This window comes from Patiria miniata, unplaced genomic scaffold (assembly GCF_015706575.1).
Source record: "Patiria miniata isolate m_02_andy unplaced genomic scaffold, ASM1570657v1 HiC_scaffold_3, whole genome shotgun sequence".
Lineage (NCBI taxonomy): Eukaryota > Metazoa > Echinodermata > Asteroidea > Valvatida > Asterinidae > Patiria > Patiria miniata.
Window position 1 is genome coordinate 11,029,127 of NW_024037069.1, and position 17,833 is coordinate 11,046,959.

A 17,833-nucleotide genomic window follows, 5' to 3' on the forward strand; every position below is an offset into this window, starting at 1 on the left:
ACCCAACCCAACCCAATCCCACCTATACCAACTCAACCTAGCCTAGCCCAGCCCAGCCTAGCCCAGCCCAACTCAACCCAACCCAACCCAATCCCACCTATATCAACTCAACCTAGTCCAGTCCAGTCCAGTCCAGTCCAGTCCAGCCTAGCCCAGCCCAGCCCAGCCCAACCCAACCCGACCCAACCCAACCCAACCCAGCCCAGCTCAGCCCAACCAAACCCAGCACAACCAAACTCGATCAAACCCAACCTATCCAATTCAACCCAGCTTAACCACATCCAACCCAACTCACACCAACCCAGTCTGACCCAGCCCAACATAATTCAAGTTCCACCCAGTTTCAAACCAAAATCTACTCCATCCAATTCAAACCCATCCAAACCAAATCTACCCTCAACCCCACCTTAAATCCTTCACCCACTTGAGCCCATAAGCGCCCGAAATCAAACCCACTCACTCCATCATTTTACCTTTGGGTTTGTGCTTTTTATAATTTTTTTTTCCAGTGTCAGATGACGATGTTGACGATGATGAATTTGAAGACGTACTCTTTAGTCTCAACCGACACTGGTGATGAGACCTCGACAAGCAGCGAATTATGTTGTCAAAGAGTAATATATATTTTTGTCTATACATTGTAATTACATTTACCATTATCATGGTCAAGTACTCTATTTCTTTTTTTGTTTCTTTTTGAAATGTTTGTGCTGTTATCCAATTTTCATCAGTTCATGGATATTGACCTTTGCCCTCACATTTGATCCAGTATATATGCCAGTTGTATGGTGGCCAGGCTATTTCCATTATCAGTAGTGCCCTGGATGCCGTAACTTTGCTTGTTACGATTGTTTCCACAGTCACTCCAACATTTGCATGTCCTACTCTTAGTGGTACCCTGGCTGTCATACCAATGTAACATGATGTTGTCTTTTATCAGTTACTGTTTTTCTTGGCTATATCCGAAAAGCATGGAAGTCAGGATACTCAGAGCACCTACATATAGCCTGGATTTTCAAATCATGTTGAAAGCATCTGTTGGGCCAAAAGACACTTGCGGCATCCTCAAAAAAGAAGAAGTTACATATCTGTGTGACCACGACTGATACGTGTAAACATACTTGAGGTCGTGTTCAAATTTTAGTACCATCACGCCTGTGCATGTGGTTATTGCTTCCAAGGAAACCAATTTACAATTTTGTCACAAAAATACTAAAAATTCACTATACACTGTGAAAAAATCACTCTTTAAGAGCCTCCGTTTGCAGTCCTATGTGTCGTACGTCAATAAATTAAGAATAAGGGTTTGATATAATTATTAAATCGGAAGATATTTTGAGTGAAGACGGAAATTCATACTGTATCTGTATCAATTGGCTTCCACATGTAATTCACGTGTCACTTTCCCTCAGCCCATGAGAACACACCAAGTGAAGTCAGTAGGAATACATGATACGGGTGCAAATTTCAAAATTGCTGGAACTCTCCATTAGCACAACATTCTTATTTGAGAAAAATGCCAAATAGTTTTACTCAAATAAAAAAAAAAGCCTTTTAAGAACGAAATCACTGTTACAGGTTAATGTGAATTCATTGTTTCAAAGTGCAAAGACTTAATATGGGGTATCTCTTTGATGCATGTAATGTTTCATATGCAAAAGTACTCCAAGTCGACCGAACTACTGTGCCAACACTGTGTCCAGTGTTTTAATGTTCATTATTATGTCGAAATGATATTGTCGAGCATTGCTTTGGGAAGGAATCATTTCCAGTTTTCCATTAAATTATACAACACTTGTTTCAGATATTCAGCTTTTTGGATGCAGTTGGTATTATTTTTGGTGGTTATTTAATAATTTCTGATTTTTTTTTCATTCCGTTTTGATTCCGTTTTGATTCATTCTGTTTCGTAGCCTTATGTTTGGAAAAGATAACGAAATTAATTTTCAGCTGCTGTTTTCTTGGAAGCGATGCAAAAACATTCTTGTAAATAGCCTGCTAGTAACTGTAAAACAAAAAGTGGTTTCATCATCATCGTGATTTATGACTTGTAAAGAGTTTATGATTTATAAAAAAATATATGAAAATCTAATAAAAATTTGCAGAAAAAAAATGATTGTTCTAAGCTCATGTCTTTTTTGAGTGTAAAATTTCTTTCAATTTTGTTTAAATTAGATGGCAATTATTCAAACTGTCAACAAACTTTCTTTCACACACAAACAGGTATGTTTATTTCAGCACAGCATGTTGCAGTAGATAAATAAAATTGCAAAAACCAACACAGCATACCACAAACCATTAACAAATACAAAAAGAGAAAATGTTGAAGTTGAAGACAGAAGTTTGTGAGGTCACAATTTGAGTCGCATTCGGCCCTTGCCTACACACCCATGTTTGTTTTACAAATGAAGTGTGGACTTTCCTTTGTTTTCATGTAGTTAAGAAAAACCTGTGAAAACACTCATTTTACTCCAATTGTGAAAACTCTTTCAACCCAAATAATAGGTTTTCCCAGCCAATTTCCCAAGATGTTCATTCACTTCTGAAAATCTGTCATTCATTTTGAGAATCGCTCTGAACACGCGTTTCATTTTTGCTACCAGAGCATTCGATTCCATTTCAGTTCAATCAATTAAGAGATTGAGCGGCACCTTTCGTTTATGTCCATTCAGATTCGTTTACAAGGCCTTTTTTTTTTCGCTTTTAGAGGGTGATTTCAAACATGCACCATTCTATTTCACTTTTAGTTTAATGCCATCGGCACCAGATACAATTAGGGGTTTCTTTTTCATTAACATCAATCAAATTAGCAGTACATGTACCTGAAATCAATTTAGAAAAGGTATGCTTGCATAAATTAATGCACCGGTAACGTAATTGGCCGTCTGTTTCTAAAACCGAATGCACGGACAATGAAAACGATTGAACTTCCGTTGAATTGAAATGGGAGTAAAGATGTGCATTCAAATTCAGACGAAAAGGAATGACCGATTATCAAAAGTGAATGAACAATTTAGGAAATTGGTCGGGAAAACCTATATTTTCTATGATTCCCTTTAGTGTTTCTCTTCATTTTGCCACGGATAAACCTAATCCAAAAATGCCTCTAAACCTGTTTTCCAGAGAGGGGGGAACATTGTGTGGACGTGGGCAAGTCCACACAATGTCGCTGCTACCTGGTTTATGTGGACATCTTTTGTTTGGAAGTCCACACAGTGAATGTAATGCTTGTACACCAAATGTATACATGTATATAATATTCCCTGCCCTTCCAATCAACTAAACACAATGAAGATCCCATCTTGACTAGAAATATGACACGTGAAAAGAAATTGCAGTCAAAATTGTTTTGAATGCTCATAAATAGTGGAAACACTGAGAATGCACAAATTATTGCACATGTACATGGTTTTCTGTCCAGTGTAAAAAAAAAGGCAAGTTTACAAATGATCATATAATATTCCTTTAGAAGAGTTTTACAACAATTTTATAAAATTCTTAGGAACCATTACTGTAAGCAAAAAAGAAGTTACTATTTCCAACAGAGTATAACCGTATTTCTCCAGCATTAACCCAATGACAAATTTGCAAGTAAATTCTGAATAATATTCGATACACAGTATCAGAAATTATCCTATTCAAAGAAATAAAATAGATATATAGGATATACATGTATGTCAGTTTCTTGAAAATATACACTTCTCAAAAAATAAAATGGATGGATTTATGGATTTCATTATTAGAGTCGGGAAGTAAACAGCACCAGACTTCAAAAACTTTTACACACTCTAAAAACCTCACACAGTCTAAAAAAACCAAAATATTTCAAAATTATGTAGGTAAAAAGCAAGCTTGCGTAAGTTTACGAAATAATACAGTGAATCGTTTAGAAACTTATGTAACAACCTTTCACTGCATATAACCTAATAACCAACATAATTGCTTGGTAAAACCAATGGTAAAGTAAAACCCAATCCTCAAACCGCGCAAATCTAAACCGAAAAGGATTTGAAGACCAAATTAATCTGATGCTGCAACAGAGTTCGGAATAAATTATTTCGACTGAAGGAAATGAAGACTCGCAGGAAGCCAGAACGCTTGGTTGTAAACGACTGCTTAGCCACAAGTAATCCAATAGCTGCAAGAATTTGAAATATTCCAGGGGATGTTTCAAGGAACCTTTGGCTCAGGAGTCCTCGCCAGGTCAAATGAAAGGTGAGTTTAAGGGGGAGGGGGCTCTGGCGACAAGCAACCTCAGCAAGGATCCCAGTCTCGCCAAGCCTGTGAAGTACTCCAGTTAAAACAAAAGGCAAAGCTCTTTCAAGGAACCATGTGGCTATAAAATCGAAAGTATTCCTAGCCAGACGACGAGGGAACCCAAGCACCTATGGAGCTGAGGTCATTGCAAACCTTGCCCGCAAGTATCCAGGAATATCAAGAGCTTTAAGCTTGTAAGGAAGAACCAGCTCCATCTAGGACCCTGTGGCTCTGATCAAAAGAACTCACAAGAAGTCCGGATTTGAGGAAGCCTCATTTGAAACCATCTGCATCACGAGTAGTCTGATAGCTCCAAGATCGTGAAGACCTTCAGACACTGCAAATGCCAGAACTCTCTCAAGGAACCTTTGCCTCCATTCAAAATGATGCCTCACCATGAGTGACAGCTGCCAACTTTTACAAAGCCACACAGTGGGGCCAGGCAACTAATTAGACACTAGGCCACAAGAGTTTCACCTACGGTAGACCATGAGGATTGTACTGTTCCTAAACTCCAGCTAGCTCGTATTGTTCACAGCTGGTCTGGACCTTTGTTGAAGTGCAGAGAGTCCATCAAGCAGAGGTCTGTGTATAAAAAGAAAACCAAAATGATTACAGCAGATGAGTAGACTTTAAGAATACCATAATAATAATAATAATAATACTAATGACCGATGTCTCCCATCGTGCGAAGAAATTACAATAATGTGTCTTCTTAATGGTACCATTACACGTATACTTATAAAGTGCTTTTAAAAGATAGATCAAAGCGCTGTACAAGAGAGGACCAGGATGTTATGAATAAGAAACTTTCAAGACGTTTCTTGAAAATGGTGAGAGAAGGGGCATCCCTGATATTGATGGGAATAACAGTTCACCAACAGTCACATTGTCAAATTCCACACAAAAATGAGCATCAAAGACAGCTTTATTTACAGAACATAAATGTCTTCCGAAGATACATCTAAGAAAATAGTTGACGGCAGTAGTTTACCTGTACGGTATTTTGTCGGAGTGGAGCACCCCTACTTGCGAAAGAGCGCTATCAATTTGTTCCTGAAAATAAATAACATTGAATTTCCCATTTATTGCCACAGTCTTGATAAATTATAATTACATTAAACACTGATCAGATTTAGCTGAGAATTTATCTAAAGCTTCACTGCGATTCTTGAAAGAATAACTGGTTCAAATGTAGTTCTTCAAAATGTTATTATTTGAAGAGATAGAACAATTTCCTCTTGTAGTCGTGAAGAGTAAATCATTAATGGCTCATTGAGGAATTCAGCCATTTTCCATCTTGGGAGAAACTTGACGAATGAAATATCTGACTTTAACAGTAAAACTTTACTGGGACCCTATATTGTTAATTCGGCAAATGGTCCTCAATGAATTTATTTGTCCTCTGTTGTCTCAAACAACTGATTCACACATGGGTTTGAAGAAGTTCTTAAATATACAGAAAAATCAAAACTTTATCAAGAAATCTGAAATCACTCGATTCAATGCGATCTAGAATCACATCCAAAAAGAATAAAATGTCACTCTTACATTGCTCAAGTCCAGTCCCGTATCCAGTAAGACCTTGCGGAGTTCTTGGGCAGTCACCATGCAGGTTCTCTGCTCATCGACGACAAAGCAGCTGTATAGGATTCTGGCTTGTTGACCAATGATGAACTGGTCTACCATGGCAACCAGGTGACTGACAGCCTAAGTGGGAGGAGCCAATATTATAATGAGGGTCATTCTATACATTTTGGGGCCAACTTTTTTAGGTGTCCCTGTTACATCTGGCATCTATAATTTTATTAGGTTGTGGCTGAACTAGTCTTTGCAAAACAGCCTCCCGTGTTTAAACATATAAGTTTCAATGCTGTGATATACAGGGTCAGTTAAAAAAAGCGGAACCCAAACCCAAACAAATATATTTCACATTTAAAAAAAAAATATGTAGCACCAAAAACACTTATGACTGGTAAGCCAATTTAATAAACTACTTTAAGATGAAAAAATTACTTCAATTGCTCAATTCATTCAAATTATATCACCATTTAAAGGAAATGACCCTAAAATCTGTTGTCAAAAAAATGCGACTTCAAGAATTGTCGTCACAATTGTCTTCAAACATCACCAGCGAAAAAACTTCAGTTTAAAAGTAAAAAATATTCAACAAAGTCCTTTTTAAAGCCCATCTTTGAAAAAAAAAGTTGATTATATAAATCTTATTGTTAGCCAAAGCAGGGTTTTTGATAAAGATATTGCAAATGACACAGAATACTTGTTTCAACAACTGCAGTACACAATGTATTGTGTACTACTGCAGTTGTTGAAACAAGTATTCTGTGTCATTTTCTTTGTTGTTCCTAACAGTTGGAACACACAATAAATTGCTTTTTTGAGACAAGTTTGATTTTAGGATTACTTTGTTTAAATAGTGATAAAAATGTAAGTAAGATTTGAGGCTTTGAATGGTGGAGATACTAAATAATGAAAGGTTTGCGGAAACACCATGTGCGAATAATTTCTCAACTAAGAGAATGGTTCTAAAAAGAACCAGAGGTATAAACTCGACGTTCCGGTCATTATGCTCTGACCATCTTCAGGGGAGTGAAGACAATCAGAGCATAATGACCGGAACGTAGAGTTTATACCTCTGGTTCTTTTCAAAACCATTCTCTTAGTTGAGAAATTATTCGCACATGGTGTTTCCGCAAACCTTTCATTTACGATAAAAATGTAGAACAATACTTTAATAAATGGGCTTCCAAGTCAAATTGGTGCTGTATATATTTTTTGTGTGAAATATATTTCTTTGTTTTTGGGGCTCTGCTTTTTTTCACTCACCATGTATGTTTCGTCACAACTGGTTAATCAAATATTTTGTACTATGTGTAGACCAGGTTGCTGATCAAAACCGCTACGATACAGTACTTTTTGTTAATTTTTCTTATGAGGTCCTTACCACGGTCCTTCTATGGCCGCTGTAATCCCTGCTGAGAATGTGCAGATTGCACGAATCTTGGACTTCACGCATCTTCTGATGAACTACTAATGATAAAGTGATTTCCTGTACCAAAAAAAAATTACAAACCAAGAAACTGTATTAATTAAAAATAATAGCAGTTTTAGGGTTTTCTAGAATAACTGTTTTTAAAATGAGAATTTAGATCTTTTGAGTTTCAAATTCTTTAATTTCTTAAAGGGAATACACAACATTTGCTTTTGCTACATGTTATTTCCAGAAATGGATGGGGGGGGGGTATTTTATAGCAAATACTTGTTTTAAGTTTTGTGTTCATACTGCTGGAAAAAAACAATTGTGTTCCTGAAGTCTGGTTCCCTGAGCCTACTTAAGATGAAACAGAGCAATTTAAGGTCAGGGAACCAGTCTAGCTGATAGGTACATGTATGTAATCTATAAGCCTGTAATCGATAACAAACACAATTTTGTCCAGCTAAAATTTGGTAAATTGGGGGCAGTATTTGAAAAAAGCAAGTGTTTTCCAATACTGGTCGGCAGACCAGCGTTGGAATTAATAAAAAAACAATACCACTTATCTATGATGACAGCACACCTGAGGTGCCATGATATTACAGGATGCTTTAGACTGTCATTCACTAACAGTCCAGTAAGGTATTTCATAACAATTTGGTGGTTTTGTTTGTTGATGTTCGCAAATGTTGTACTCTCTTTCATAGCTCTGTTTGTCACAAATACTGCCTTTGAATTTCCCGCACTACTTTCTAGACATCCTATAAGGGATTGGTACCTGTAGACTCAGGAGTTTCAAGTTGGTGCTGTATGGGCAGGCCTTGATTACGGCAAGCACTCCTTCATCACCCATGGGGTTTGCACGGAGCTGGAAAGAGAGCGGAGATGACAAAGGTCACTCAGTGGAATTAGCAACTGATATTATACAACTTCTACTGACAATGTTATAGTAAAACAATTCGAAGAAATGTTACTTAACCACTTCGTGCCGGGTCATTTTGCCGAAAATTTTTGAAATTTTCAAAAGGCAAAATTTCCCAGCCAACTTCTGAAATATAGCCAAACGCCACAAAAACTGATTCACAAGAGTAATATTCTCCACAGGCTACATGGACTTTGTGTGTGTACAAAAGACACGAGGGATTAGCATGCTAAGACGTCACCCGGAGGCGAGTCAAGGCAATCTTGACGTCTTAATCCGTCAGCAGTGCCTGTGTATAAAAACAGCCACTGCGTGTTATCACGGCCTTCAGCGTGAACTGGTTAAAAAAATAATGCACATTTTTTTTTTAAATGTGATTAACTAATCTTGAAATTTTGACAGCTTAAAAATATTGTTTAGAAAAAGAAGGAAAAAAAACGGATATCAGAGAAAAATGCTGTTCTTGAATGTTCTGCAGGAAATATTTGTTTTAATTTGAACTCACTAGTAATGCTTCTAAGGAGGTGTTCTTCTTCAATCCAAGGGCAAGCTTCTTAGCTCCAGGAGTGTTTATGTGATTTGAGCTGTGGCAGAAAAAAACCATCAGAATGAAATTAAAGAGACCATTTACAAAAACAAAATTGCGTTGACAGTTTTATGGCTACAATATTGCTACATTCATTATTGATGAGATGGATGAAAACTATTGTCATTTGAAGTGCTGAAATTGGAAAGTTAAAAATTTGAGTTGAATTTAGTTTCAATTTGTTCATAAAAAAAATTCAGACAGTCAGTGACAAACCAAATTGTCGAAACACCACAATTGACAATGTTTGTTATGTTTATGCTAAAACTAAAAATAATATTGCCAATTTTTTTTTTGTTTTTTTTTGGGGGGGTTAAAAAGTATTACAGAAAATCTTCTGCATATGTTAGCATAACAGTTTTCAAAATAAATGAATTTGTTTTTCTTGTTTTTATATCTAACCTCAAGTCTAGTACCCTGAGTCCCGTGTTGGCCTTCAATGCTTGTAGGAATGCTGTGCAGCCTGGTAGGGTGACACCATTCTGAGACAAATCCAGAACCTCTAGGGCCGTATTTACCTGGGAAACGTCATATTTATTTCAAAAATGAAGAAGAAAAAAAGAAAATAAATTTCAGAGCGGTCAAGTTGGTTCAAAAGATTTGATCATCCGTCAAATATGTCCACTACGGACTCTTGTGAATCAAAAAGTGCCCCTCAACATTTATGAACCGAGAGTTTGGGGAGATCACATTGAGGGCTTGGACACATTGTCGACAGTGCCTGACACACGTTTTAGCAGATTTAGATTAAATTATTTATGCTTACTTAGCACCAGCCAGGGTGTCTCTAGACCTCAAAAGTGGTCTGACAGAGTGAGCACATGGTCCACCTTAAAAAGCACAATCCATTATAGTCTTTATACCATAACTGGCAATTTTGTAGTTTTTACAGCCCCTCTTTAGGTTTGGTCAAGTTGGAGTCAAGAGTGTTTTTCATCATTCCAAAATGACTTCAGCAACCTAAAGCAAACTTCTATAAATTCCTAATGATAATATTTTTTTGTAAAATTGTATAAACTATGTAAAATTATAAACAACATATTGCTATAGAAAATGTGATTTTCTTGCACATTTTACAGTTGATGCCATGCGAATCAGTGCGGTTTTGAACTTATTCACAGTACGTCGTGGTGATCACCATCTTTATTTTCGTGTTGCATTTTGTCGTTTTCCTCATTGTGTTACCCTCAAATTTCCGTAAACTAAATAATCAAAACCTTGCCCTCTATCCACGACTCTCTTGTTGGTTTTAAACACAGCTAACAAGTTGGTAAGTTCAAAGTGGATTTTTCTCTCGAGTATAGGAAAAGGGCCATAACTACACAAATGACGACTTTTAAACTTCATACTTTTTCCAACATACCTTAAGAGCATTGGCGATAGCTATGACACCTTTTCCTCGAATTCCGTTCCATTTCAAGTCCAGATAAATAAGACCATCATTTGATGCCTGAAACATAAGAGAATGCAAAATACTTGAAAACTCAACTTAAAAAAATTAGTAAAATTAACTGTAAGACTGGGAAGTTTAGCTAGCATCCCTTGAAACCACAGTGGGCGAATACATTTACATAAAATTGAATATGCATGACCTTTAAACATTTCCTCAAAACTGTTACGGATGAGATTCAGTTTTTATAAAGTATCTCAAGTGATAGTCAAATCTCAATGAGCATGCTATTCACTAAATTTGGCTCAGTGATAAACAAGCACAGCCCATATAGCAAGCTGGATAAGGGGGTGGAGCCAAATTAGCATAAAAGTAAATATTCATCTAAAACTAAATATCTGCATGGCAAAAGCTAAAATGATGATCTTTAAATAAAGGTTGATGTCTTGATGATATATACAATATATGAAGCAATTTAAAAGTGATGTGATGCTTTTATTGAGATGTGAATACCGTTTAGCAAATTTTAATAAGGATCTAACAACTTCGCAAGATCTCTCTCTCTTTAATTTAAATATTGTGCTTCAACTTGAAAGTGGAATGTACAATGTAGATGATTTTTTAGTGGGCTGGTGAATTACATGTATTTATGCACACCATTATGCCCTTAACAACAAATTGCAAAAGATATTAACAAGGGCAGAGAATACCCCACCCCCTCCCCCATAAACAAAAAGACATGATCACATTAGACAGCACCACATGTACAAAAGCAAAGTCCATACATGTAATAAGAAAGCTGCATATGGGGGCGGGGTCAAATTAGCATACAGTTAAATATTCACATCTTCATGGTAACTGCTAAAATGATGAATTTTACGCAATGTTGCTATCTTGACTGGTTTACTTTTCACAAATGCTGACCAAAATTAACAGTATAAACGGATGATCCCCATAATTCATTAAATAAAGAAGGATTTTGAGACAAAACACTGACAATATCAAAGCACAACTGTGATAACAGTGTGGAACTAATGAATACTGTTTATTTTGCCACCATCATTCTTTACGATTAATGTGATTTATGACCAATTTTTAGAGGGGCTGGTAGAAATACTTCTGTTGGAGTACTCCACTAAGCCCTAAACAAAGAAATCCAAAAGACAGGAACTTGGATCATATCGAGAGATGAGACAATGAGCCAGCTGATCATATATGGGGGAAGATTGGGCACATCTTTTTATGTAGAGCGGGACTATGAAACACGATTACCTCATTAGATTGGGCTACTTATGTGAGGACACAGATCTTCATGTAATTCTCTAAAACGTTTAAAAAGATGACGAAATGAAGAGATGACAAATAAAAGATATATACAAGGTGTTCTGCGTAATCACACGTGTGGCCTTTTTTTGTGGTCGAAGATTTACAAGACATCACCAGCGACGAGTGCTGGTTTTACCTCGTGCTGGAAGATGGCAGAGTCAAAATTTGGAGGAGCGTAGATAAAGAACTGGACTACATTCACTACGTATACCCAAAACCCCAAAAGAGTTGGGGGGGGGGGCATTCTTTTTGGGTTGAGTATAGGCGGTAAAGCTGTATCAAGCCCAGGTACTTATTACACATTATTTTCTGATAAGTAAGTTCTTCCACCTTGCTGCAGGTCAAACTCCCCCTATCCCCCGTCCCCCCCCCCCCCCCCCCCCAGCCCCTAACTTGGAACAGACTGCAGCGGCCGCGGGATGAGCGAATATTATAAGGCCACGTGTACATTTACATGCACATTGCACATGTACCTGGCAAAAGTCAACAATAACAAAGCTGCATATGGGGGCGGAGCCAAATTAGCATACTGATAAATATTCACATCTGCATGGTAACAGCTAAAATGATTGTTTTTACGCAATGTTGCTATCTTGACTGGATTAGTTTCACCACTGCTGAACAAAATTTACAGTATGAAGTGATGATTCGTATAATTCATTAAATAAAGAAGGGTTTTGAGACACATAAGACTGACAATATCAGAGCACAACTGTGATAACAAAGTGGAACTGATGAATATTATTTGTTTTGATGCAAATTAGTCTTCAATTTTATACGAATTATGAAAATTTTTGGATGGGATGGACGTGGAAACACTTCGATTTGAGTGTACCACATTAAGCCCTAGACAAAGAAATCCTAAAAATATTGCAAAGATTTGAGAGGTGATACAAATGGAGAAGATCCAAAACTCTTTTTCAGAGGAAGATCAGATATATTGATAACTTTTTGTACAGTGACCTAAGAAACATGATGACCTCATTATGTGGGGTGCCCCTAGCATGCATCGGGTAGGTAGACACATGTGAAGCTAAGGATCTTCATGTAATTTGGATATTGTAAAAAACGAGCAGGATTTTCATTGACGAAGGAGAAAATCTTTTTAAAAAGATGATGAAATGAAGAGATGAATACAGGAAAAAATGAGGTGATCTGCGGATGGCACGTTTTTTTTTTTTTGCAGTCGTAGATTTACAAGACATCACCAGCAAAGAATGCAGGTTTTTACCTCAGGTTGGCATTCACTAAGTAAACCTTGTCCTCCCCCCCCCCCTAACTTTGGACAGACTACTGCAGGATGAGCGCATAAATTAAGCCACATGTATGCACACTGCACATATACCAGGCAAAGTCCACAATAACAAAGCTACACACAGGGGCGGAGTCAAATTAGCATACAGTTAAATATTCGTATCTGCACGGTAACAGCTAAAATCATTATTTTTACGCAAACGTTGCTACCTTGACAAGATTAGTTTTTGCCAATGCTGACCAAATTAACAGTTTAAACTGATGATTCTCACCATTTGTTCCACAAAGAAGGTTTATGAGGCTTAACGCTGACAATATCAGAGCGTAACTGTGAGAACATTGTGGAACTGATGAGTGTATTATATATTTTGCCATTAATTTCAGTACTAATTCCGGTTTTTCCGAAAAAAACCCAAATTTTTAAATGTGCTTGTGGCTTATGTATCTACTTGAACATGCCACTAAGCCCTGTAATACAAAAATCATGAGAACCAATTAAGGAGTCAGAACCATAAATCCTCCTATGTATCATCACCGACACCACGAAGTGACCTTAACCCCCGCGAAGTGGAAAATGTGTGTTTTGAGATACAAGCGATTTAAGTTGGCGATGTTTTGAAACGGTGGTCTGAACATCGTTTTAGCCTTAAAATACATATACTTTTACATTGTCTGAAAACTGGGATCTTGAATGTCACGTTAATGTATGATTTTCATTGAAATTAATTACTATTAATGAGTTATCAAACTAATTAACCATAACGTCACTTCGTGAAAACTCAAAATTCAGATTACGCTGTGTTCACGTTTTCACAAAGTGACACCCCGTGTATTAGCTTATGGGTTAGCGCTACTATCGTGAAAACGCCAGAAGTGAGGCGCGCGTATCACGTGACATTTGTGTCACTTCGTAAAAACGCAAAACCCGTTTTTGACGCGTAGGATGCAGGCACTTTACACGCGAAAGAATGGTATAGTACACTTCGTGAAAACGCATTTTCCGGTTTTGACTCATTAAGTTGCAAATGTTAATTAATGTTAATTAATGTTTTCACAAAACTAATTAACTATGTGCTTGGTAACTTCTTGAGGTGATAGATTATGTGTAATTAATCACAAATCAGGAAAAAATTGAAATCGCAAAATATCGATTTTTCGAGGTAAGTGTCACTTCGTGGTGACGGTGACGATATAGTACCTACGACACTATAGGATCTTTGGTCAGAAACACATGTTCACAGGGTGACCGTTTTTGCTGAATATCAGCTAAATTTGACAGAATTTTTCATTAAAAAAAACAAGTTTGACAGAAAACATCGCCGTATTTCTAGCAGAATTCTGAAAATTGTTGATCTGACTGAAAAATAGGGCAGATTTGAAAAAAAATATTGCTGATCAGTTTAAATTAATTTGGGTTTTTTGAGATGCCTGACCTGATCTACTAGAACACAGTAAGTAATTTAGATCATTGCTAGCCATGCAAGACACATGCAAACATACAAAAAAAAAATCTATTTTTTTCTTAAATTTTTTTTAATGATTTTTTAACATCTCCACGTGTGAGTATTAGGGTTTATAATATTTCTTGTAATAATTTCGTGCATCTCGCAAAATTTTGCCATAAGCTTAACTAACGACTAAAGTTACAGTCACCCTGTACCTAAAGATCACTATAGAAGATCGGACATTGGGTATCTTTTTGAACAGTGACCAATGAAACAGAATGCAGGGTGCCTATTGGGTAGGTAGATCCATGAGGCTACGATCTTCACGTAAATCAGCAAAATACAGGATTTTCATTGAAGAAAGAAAAGATTTTCGCTGAATTCAAAAGTGTCTCAGCAACTATCAATAAAAAGAGGGGCACTACTTTTCATGATTCAAATGCCTGAATTGCCTGGAGAGACTGGAGATTTTGCCTCCTGGTTATATAAACAGTCAGTTTTTTTTAAGCCATGTGTTCAAACGTCATCCATGCACAACACTAACAATGCCATGGTGATCCAATCAATGGTTTTAAATGGGAACTATAGCTATGCCTGTCCCCATTTTTGGGGGAAAGGGGGGGAACCAGTCTAGCACGAGAAGAGTGATGCATCCAAAGATGTCAATGATGCTGCTTTCTCATCATGGACTTTGCTAGGGACATGTGGCCTAATGCACCCATCAAGCTACATATTGGGGGCAGAGTTAAATTAGCATAACTGAAATATTCATATATTTTCGAGAAAACAAAATAACAACCAGAATTCTTTTAAATTGGTCATTCTTTTTGAGTTGAGTGTAGGTGTTAAAGCTGTACCAAGCCCAGGTATACATGTACTTGTTGCACATTATTTTCTGATAAGTCTATTCTTCCGACTTGCTGCAGCTCAACCCCCCCCCCCCCCCATCTCTCCCGTACCCCCTTGTCCCCCCCCCCCCCCCCCCAACTTAATCGGGACAGACTGCAGCGGCCTGCAGGATGAGCGCATTAGGCCACATGTATGCCCACTGCACAAATACTGAACTGCATATTTATAAGGACAGCATTCACTACGCATACCGTATTGGGGGGGGGGGGGGCATTCTTTTGGGGTTGAGTGTCAATTCTAAGTCAATAAGTCAATTCTTCCGACTTGCTACAGCTCAAACTCCCCCACCCCCTTGTCCCTCCCCCCTTACTTGGGACAGACTGCAGCAGCCTAAGGATGAGTGCATTAGGCCACATGTACACAATGTACATGCACATTGCACATGACTGGCAAAGTCCACAATAACAAAGCTGCACACAGGGGCGGAGTCAAATTAGCATACAGTTAAATATTCACATCTGCACGGTAACAGCTAAAATCATTATTTTTACGCGAACGTTGCTACCTTGACAAGATCAGTTTTTGCCAATGCTGACCAAATTAACAGTTTAAACTGATGATCGTCACCATTTGTTCCATAAAGAAGGTTTATGAGGCTTAACGCTGACAATATCAGAGCGTAACTGTGAGAACATTGTGGAACTGATGAGTATAAAATATATTTTGCCACTCATACAGTAATAGTTCATCGATTTTGACAAAATTAAACAATTTTTTACTGGGCTTGAGGCTTGAATCTATTTGAGCATATTCCACTAAGCCCTACAATAAAGAAAACGTAAGAACCATTAAGGGGTCAGACCCACATAGAGTAATTACTGCTATAGCTGTAGTTCAGCTAAATTTGACAGAATTTTACATAATAAAACAATATTGACGGAAAATCTTACAGCACTTTTGAAAATTGTTGATCTAACTGAAACATTAGGCAGATTTGAAAAAAATATAGATGATCAGGTTTAAAAAAAAAGGGTTTTTTTTGAGGTTCCTGATGTGATCTGCTTAAAGGGAAAATACAACATTTGCAAACATCAAAAAATAAAACTACCAAGTTGCTACAAAATACTTTACTAGGATGTTGGTAAATGACATGCTAAAGCATCCTGTAAAATTATGGCACCTGGTGTGAAGCCATTTTCAAGAAAATGTTATATTTGTATACATTTCCAACGCTGGTCGGCCGACCACCGTTGGAAAAACCTAACTATTTTTCAATTAGGCCTACTGCTTCAAATTTACCATTTTTTTTTAGTCTAAATTTTGTTTAGCTAGCTATTGGTTCCATGTTCATGAACGGGTGCAGGCCAGTTAGACTGGTTCCCTTACCTTACAATTTTCCGGTATTTTTGATCCATTTCATCTTTTGTGGAGTCAGGGAACCAGACTACTTGAATATTTTTGTTTTTCTTGGTTTTTCCAGCATTTTTGAACACAAAACGTCAAACATGTCAGTGCAACAATATTTGATCTATTATACTAACCCCCCAAATAGTTCATTTCTGAAAATTACAGCAAAAGCCAATGATGTACATTCCCTTTAAGTGGTTTGGCCACGTCACGCGGCATAACAGTCTTTGCAAGACTATCATGCAGGGCACTGTCGAGGGAGGACGAAGGCGAGGACGACAACGGAAGAGCTGGGTAGACAATGTCAAGGAATGGACAAACATGAATATGTCAGAATATGTGCAGGCCGCTGACAGAGGTTAAGGTTACGGCTAGGGTTAGGGTTATAGGGTAGGGATTTCGGGGAACATCGGTATTGAGGAACATCGGGTAGATCCCGTTATGCAGATGTTATAAAATAATCAAATTTCCATTAAATCTTTTTTTTAAAGAGGTTGTGGAATGCTCGAAGACATTTCCGTCATTTTTGGGGTATATGTAGCCTAAGGTGTGATGAAATAAAAACGACTATTGTTTCTGTCATGAAATGAGTACAAAGGGTACTTTTGAGAGCTATTTTTCAGGTCCTGTTTCGACCCGAACGTGCAATTTGTGTAAAAGTCGTCGTTGCGGGCAGCAAACAAAACACAGTAAATCGTGACCTAACAAACAGGACTCCCGATGCAGAGTAGCATAAACGAGTACTGTTTTTTTGGGTGTCACAGCGAGGGGGGGGGGGGGGTTCGACTTTTCTAAAGTACTTTACCCCCCCGGTAAAGTACTTAAGACCACTGCAAGCCAGGCTAGAAACTTACACTGTAATTTTTTTTTAAAAGGAAAGTTGAATATTTTATAACATCTGCATGTGAGTATTGGTGTTTGCAATGTACTCCGTGTACGAATTTTGTACTTAATCTAGCAGATTAAGGAAGTGCATCTAGCCAAATTTTTTCATTAGCCTACGGTCACCCCGGACCCAAAGATCATTATACAGACTGAAGAAGATCACACACTGAGCGCCCCTGCTTTCTTTAAGACTTTGCTTAGGGAGATGTGGCCTAATGCACTCACCTGGCTTCATATAGGGGGCGGAGTTAAATTAGCATAACTTAAATATTCATATATGCATAGCTAAATGTGAAATGTTTGTTTTCACGTACATGCTGCCATCTTGACAAGATTATTCTTCCTGAGGCTGAACAAAATTAACAGTGTACATTGATGATCCCCAAAGTTCATTAAATATAGAAGGTTTATGAGACATAACACTGACAATATAACAAAGCACAACTGTGATAACAGTGTGGAACTGATGAATATCACTTATTTTTCAATTACCATTTCTTACATTTTTGTTATGAAAATT

General features: G+C 37.4%; 2 protein-coding genes across 2 annotated transcripts in view; one reads left to right on the plus strand and one right to left on the minus strand.

Moving 5' to 3' along the window:
• LOC119738409 (DDB1- and CUL4-associated factor 1-like) overlaps positions 1-1,170 on the plus strand; it is a 40,698-nt gene extending 39,528 nt beyond the window's left edge. The window contains exon 34 of the mRNA XM_038213295.1: positions 510-1,170. Coding sequence (XP_038069223.1) covers positions 510-577 — 68 coding nt within the window. The 3' untranslated portion in view covers positions 578-1,170. The remainder of the gene's footprint in view (positions 1-509) is intronic.
• A 2,022-nt stretch (positions 1,171-3,192) lies between these two features.
• LOC119738040 (leucine-rich repeat-containing protein 74A-like) overlaps positions 3,193-17,833 on the minus strand; it is a 29,804-nt gene continuing 15,163 nt past the window's right edge. The window contains exons 9-16 of the mRNA XM_038212759.1: positions 10,121-10,207; positions 9,160-9,275; positions 8,677-8,755; positions 8,028-8,117; positions 7,220-7,324; positions 5,809-5,967; positions 5,252-5,313; positions 3,193-4,842 (exon numbers count right to left, since the gene is read on the minus strand). Of these exons, the coding sequence (XP_038068687.1) occupies positions 4,776-4,842; positions 5,252-5,313; positions 5,809-5,967; positions 7,220-7,324; positions 8,028-8,117; positions 8,677-8,755; positions 9,160-9,275; positions 10,121-10,207 (765 nt within the window). The 3' untranslated portion in view covers positions 3,193-4,775. The remainder of the gene's footprint in view (positions 4,843-5,251; positions 5,314-5,808; positions 5,968-7,219; positions 7,325-8,027; positions 8,118-8,676; positions 8,756-9,159; positions 9,276-10,120; positions 10,208-17,833) is intronic.